At 31.4% G+C, this 4,948-nt stretch overlaps 2 protein-coding genes across 2 annotated transcripts; one reads left to right on the forward strand and one right to left on the reverse strand.

The window, feature by feature from the left end:
* Positions 1-1,653: 1,653 nt before the first annotated feature.
* LOC124917498 (probable serine/threonine-protein kinase WNK11) lies at positions 1,654-3,431 on the forward strand. Its single transcript, XM_047457911.1, has 3 exons — positions 1,654-1,773; positions 2,121-2,669; positions 2,750-3,431. The coding sequence occupies exons 2-3, from the start codon at positions 2,166-2,168 to the stop codon at positions 3,200-3,202; spliced, it is 957 nt and encodes a 318-aa protein (XP_047313867.1). The 5' UTR covers positions 1,654-1,773; positions 2,121-2,165; the 3' UTR covers positions 3,203-3,431.
* Positions 3,432-3,666: 235 nt separating this feature from the next.
* On the reverse strand, positions 3,667-4,728 carry LOC124917499 (thymidine kinase-like). Its single transcript, XM_047457912.1, has 4 exons — positions 4,426-4,728; positions 4,201-4,345; positions 4,001-4,122; positions 3,667-3,918 (listed from the first exon to the last, which is right to left on the reverse strand). Exons 1-4 carry the CDS (start codon positions 4,575-4,577, stop codon positions 3,699-3,701), a joined length of 639 nt encoding a protein of 212 aa, XP_047313868.1. The 5' UTR covers positions 4,578-4,728; the 3' UTR covers positions 3,667-3,698.
* Between the last annotated feature and the right edge of the window lie 220 nt (positions 4,729-4,948).

Below are 4,948 nucleotides of genomic sequence, written 5' to 3' on the forward strand. Positions count from 1 at the left end.
CAATATTATTAAATTAAATACTATATAATTAAATATAAACACGAAAATGACATTTCTAATGCTGACAGTAAACAAGAGGCATTGAAAAAAAAACTGACTGGTCAAAGTTTGTTTTCGTTTATTATTTATATATAAAGAAGTTTGCTTTATGATCCACGAATTTAATTAATATTTGAAATTAAATTATTATAATAATTAATAAAGACATCAAATTGGATTTTCTTAGGTTGAAATAAGATTTTCGTACCTAACTCACGGTAAGAATCGACTTAAGAGATCGAGTTCGATTTCATCTGAAAGCGCTCATATTCCTTCAAATCTCATATTCTTAAGTTAAAATTATAATAAATAAAGTTTTGTCTTTATCATATTAAAACATCATTAACTAATTATATATACTTTGACATGTATAAATAAATATATAATCACTAAAGAAATAATAGAAGAGAAGAGTTTGAATCTTTTGATTCTCAAACCCGTAAAATTGAAATAGAAAAATATTAATAAAAGCCCTGAAATTTAAAAAAAAAATCATTTTATAAGATCAATAAAAGTTAATATAGAGATAAGATAAACAATAAGAGCAGACAAACATAATCATCCGTTACAATTCAAATACTTTTATTGAAATATGAACAATGAATGTGATGTGGAAGAAAACAACATGGTCTACAAGTACAAGGTGAATATAAAAATAACAACAAAGATTGAGAATGTAAATCGTAATATTTGATTGTAATTTTGTTTAATTACTATCATTCAAAAACTTTATGGTCGTTTGTTTGTCATATTATAATTAAAGTTAGGGTTTGTCTAGTTTTTATTTTTGATCATATAATTTTTTAATTTTTTTTTAATAAAATGGTAATAAACCGTTTTTCAAAAAAATTATCACTAATTTAATTTAAATTTTATCGAAAGACTACCTTATTTAAACGAATTAGAATTTTGACTACCGAATTTTAGAAAATTCGTAGTTAAAATACTTAATTTACTGAAATTCACTAGTTATATTAGTGACATTAATTATTTATTTATAAAAATTTCGTAAATAATAAGTTAAAACGGTTTGAAGCAATTAAAATAAAATCTTATTTTTATATAACTTTAAATTTTAAAAGTCTAAATTTATTAAAAAAAAAAAATACAAAATCTCAGTTATCTCAGTCCTAATTTGACCAAAAAGTAAAATAAAGAAATAATAAGTTAAAACGGTTTGAAAGCAATTAAAATAAAATCTTATTTTTATATAACTTTAAACTTTAAAAGTCTAAAATTTATTAAAAAAAATACAAAATCTCAGTTATCCCAGTCCTAATTTGACCAAAAGTAAAATAAAAAAATAATAAGTTAAAACGGTTTGAAAGCAATTAAAATAAAATCTTATTTTTATATAACTTTAAACTTTAAAAGTCTAAAATTTATTTAAAAAAAAAATAAAAAATTTCAGTTCTCCCAGTCCTAATATGATAATTTGACCAAAAGTAAAATAAAGAAATAATATAATAATAGATTAAGATAAGATTGTATGTTAATGAAATATGAACTAATAAATTCATAATTAAGCTAAGATTAGATTGAAGTTACTTAATTAAATAAAAGCATTAATAAGTCGTTTCGCATTTCCCTCCTATAAAAACGCACGCAACTCCACAAGTTTCCTCTTTTACCGTTTGCTTCAACTCTTCTTCATCAGATTCCATTCCATTCCATAATTCTCTCTCTATCTGGTCCAAGTAACTTGCAGTCGGCTCCATAATTACAGCCTTACAGGTAGCTAGCTATCATTTGCATGATTTGCGCTCTGTTTTTACTCGTAAGATCATCATCATCATCTTCACTCGTAAGATTAGCTTCATTATAAACTCTACGTATTCGGATTTTCAGATTTTTTTCATTCATTTATGCGCCTTCAGCTTCTTGATTATGTATTACGATGAATTCTGATTTCTTCTTCAAGTACGATGCCCTAGACTATGTCAATCTAGGTCTAGGTCTTAATTAACGTGTAAACTTATAGTTTCTCCTTTCCGTAACCGTAACATGATATTTGTTCTTCTCACAGTTTTCAGTGATTGATTTGTTCGTTTTAAACTTTAATGTATCGGCGTTTTCGTCAGGAGTGAATCAGTTTTGACTCCAGAGAGCTGCTGATTCGTCTGAAAATGCCATCTGATTGTGCCGATTCATCAGATCAAGAGAAAGAGCCTTTTGTTGAAGTTGATCCGTCTGGACGTTTTGGTCGGTATGATGACCTGCTTGGTTCCGGCGCTGTGAAGAGAGTTTACAGGGCGTTTGATCAACGAGAAGGGAGAGAAGTGGCGTGGAATCAAGTTAGGCTAATGAAATTCAGTCATGATCCGAAAACTATCAAGAGGCTTCAATCTGAGATCTCATTGCTGAAGACATTAAGGAATGATAACATCATTGTTTTGTGCAGTTTCTGGATGGATAAAGAGCGAAACACATTGAATTTCATCACTGAGGCTTTCACATCTGGGAGTTTGAGAGACTTTAGGAAGAAGCATAGGCATGTATCGATTAAAGCCATGAAGAAATGGTCAAGACAGATACTCAATGGCTTAGATTATCTCCATACTCACGATCCTTGCGTCATCCATAGAGATCTTAACTGCAGTAACATCTTCATCAATGGTAACATAGGGAAGGTACGTGTAATCGTGTGTGTTTCTTCCCTGCATATTCTTTTCAGTAACGAGAATTGAAGTTACATAGTATAAATGTGCAGGTTAAGATCGGTGACTTAGGATTGGCAACAATAGTAGGTAAAAGCCATCATGCACATTCATTGCTAGGAACACCAGAATATATGGCGCCTGAACTGTACGAAGAAGAATACACAGAGCTAGTTGATATATACTCCTTCGGGATGTGTTTGCTAGAAATGTCAACAATGGAGATACCGTATAGTGAATGTGACAGTATAGCCAAAATATACAAGAAGGTAACAACAGGCATTATGCCTCAAGCAATGAACAAAGTGCTAGATCTCGAATTGAAGGCATTCATACAGAAATGTATTGGTCAACCAAGGGAAAGACCTTCAGCTAGTGAACTTCTCAAAGATCCATTTCTATGTGAAGTTGATATTGATCAGGAGAATGAAATGATGTCTCTTTCCATTAGCACCAAACCTAATGATCCGTTGCCAGAAAGCTTAAGATGCAAACAAACAGCTTGATTTCGAAGATGATGATGACAACAAACAAGGCAAGTTGTTTGACATACTGTTTTCTTTACTGTTTTTTAGTAAACATATTATAATATTTGGTGGTTCTATTTTAGTATTGCATGCTTTGCATTGCATCTCTAATTGTTGCATTTCTCTATATTAGTAAGTAGAATCATCATCCTCTAATACATTGATTTTATGGTACAATAAATCATGCTAAAACCTTTTCTTTTGAGTGATTAAAGTTGAAATTATTTTGGTACAATGATTTATGAGATGAATTTATTCAAATGCATTTACTTTTGAATACTTATCTTAGTAGAAAAGAAAATAGTTTGATACAATAGCTTAAACAACTTGTATTGTATCTAATTAGACCAAAATGCCCCTCTCTTATATGGTCAATACTATAAGACAAAAGGGTATAATAGGTATATGATATAAGGAAGAAACACCAAACATACAACTAATAATATGGCTTCAATTTGAAAGAGTTGGAGCTTAGCTAATCTTTGCCTTGTGAATCAATAAGAACTTGTCCGTTAACAAAGTGTTGACGACAAACAGGCATATACAAATCGCAACCCCCGATCAACTCAGTCTCCTTTTCGTCGGTTTTCCTCAATGTAAAGAAAGCCCGTTTCCCACAAATCTCGCATCGAGCTGTCAATTTCGTTACAGAATCAGCTAGTGGCACGATATCAAGTACTGAACCAAAGCTCCTTCTGATAACATCACAAACAAATAAACAAACCATGTTAGTAAAACAACAAAACTTAAGAAACAAAAGACAGTAAATTTGAGAACCTTAAATAGTCACCATCCAAGCCAGCAACTATGACAATTTTGCCATCCTGGTCTGCTGCTTTGCAGCAGAAATCATATAGATCATCAAAGAATTGTGCCTCATCAATCCCAATTACATCCAACTGTCCACCACATAAAACAACATCAAATAAGTTGTTGAATCAAATTAACCCTAAATTATGAAACTATAAAGTAACCACCTTTTGATAATCATCTGATCCGAATTGATCTCTAAACGATGAGAGATTCGTTAATGGCCAGCAAGGGAATTTAGTACCATCATGAGTTACGACCGAATCAACCGCGTATCTCGTATCTTTACTCGATTTGATAATCGCAACATTTCTACAATAATCATGTCATGATCAAATATTTGTTTGATATTCATAAAAACAAACAAAGATCTGCAAAAAGTAAGCAATCACCTTCCGTTATTAGCTTCAGATCTGACTCGCCGTAGAAGAGCGGTCGTTTTCCCAGCAAACATTGGACCGATGATTAGGTGAACTTCTCCGGGAGTAGCGTCGCCGTCGACAACAAGTGAGGCGATGGAATTAGCAGATTTGTGAGACGACATTTTTTGGTTTTTTCTAGGTTTTGGTTGGGAGAGAGCGGGAGTGAGTTGCTGAGAATGGCGGGAATATATATATATATATAATTGAGAGTTGAGAGTTCAGACAATGAGTCGTGCTGTAGAAGTCAATATGAGATTTGATATTTTCAAAGTTTGAAATATGGAGGTTTGGATCATTGAAGCACTATTTTTAGGGATTTGCGCAATTAAAGGTAACCAGTAGAGGGATAATGAAATTGGGACGTGGGTGAAGAAGAAAGGGGGTATAATAATAATATTTCATATTTTAGTCCGGCCCAATAATTATAATTGGTTACATCCGATTTGTTCGGATAGATACTGTTTTTCATACATGGTAATTAAATATTATATTT

Source organism: Impatiens glandulifera, unplaced genomic scaffold (assembly GCF_907164915.1).
Source record: "Impatiens glandulifera unplaced genomic scaffold, dImpGla2.1, whole genome shotgun sequence".
Taxonomy (NCBI): domain Eukaryota; kingdom Viridiplantae; phylum Streptophyta; class Magnoliopsida; order Ericales; family Balsaminaceae; genus Impatiens; species Impatiens glandulifera.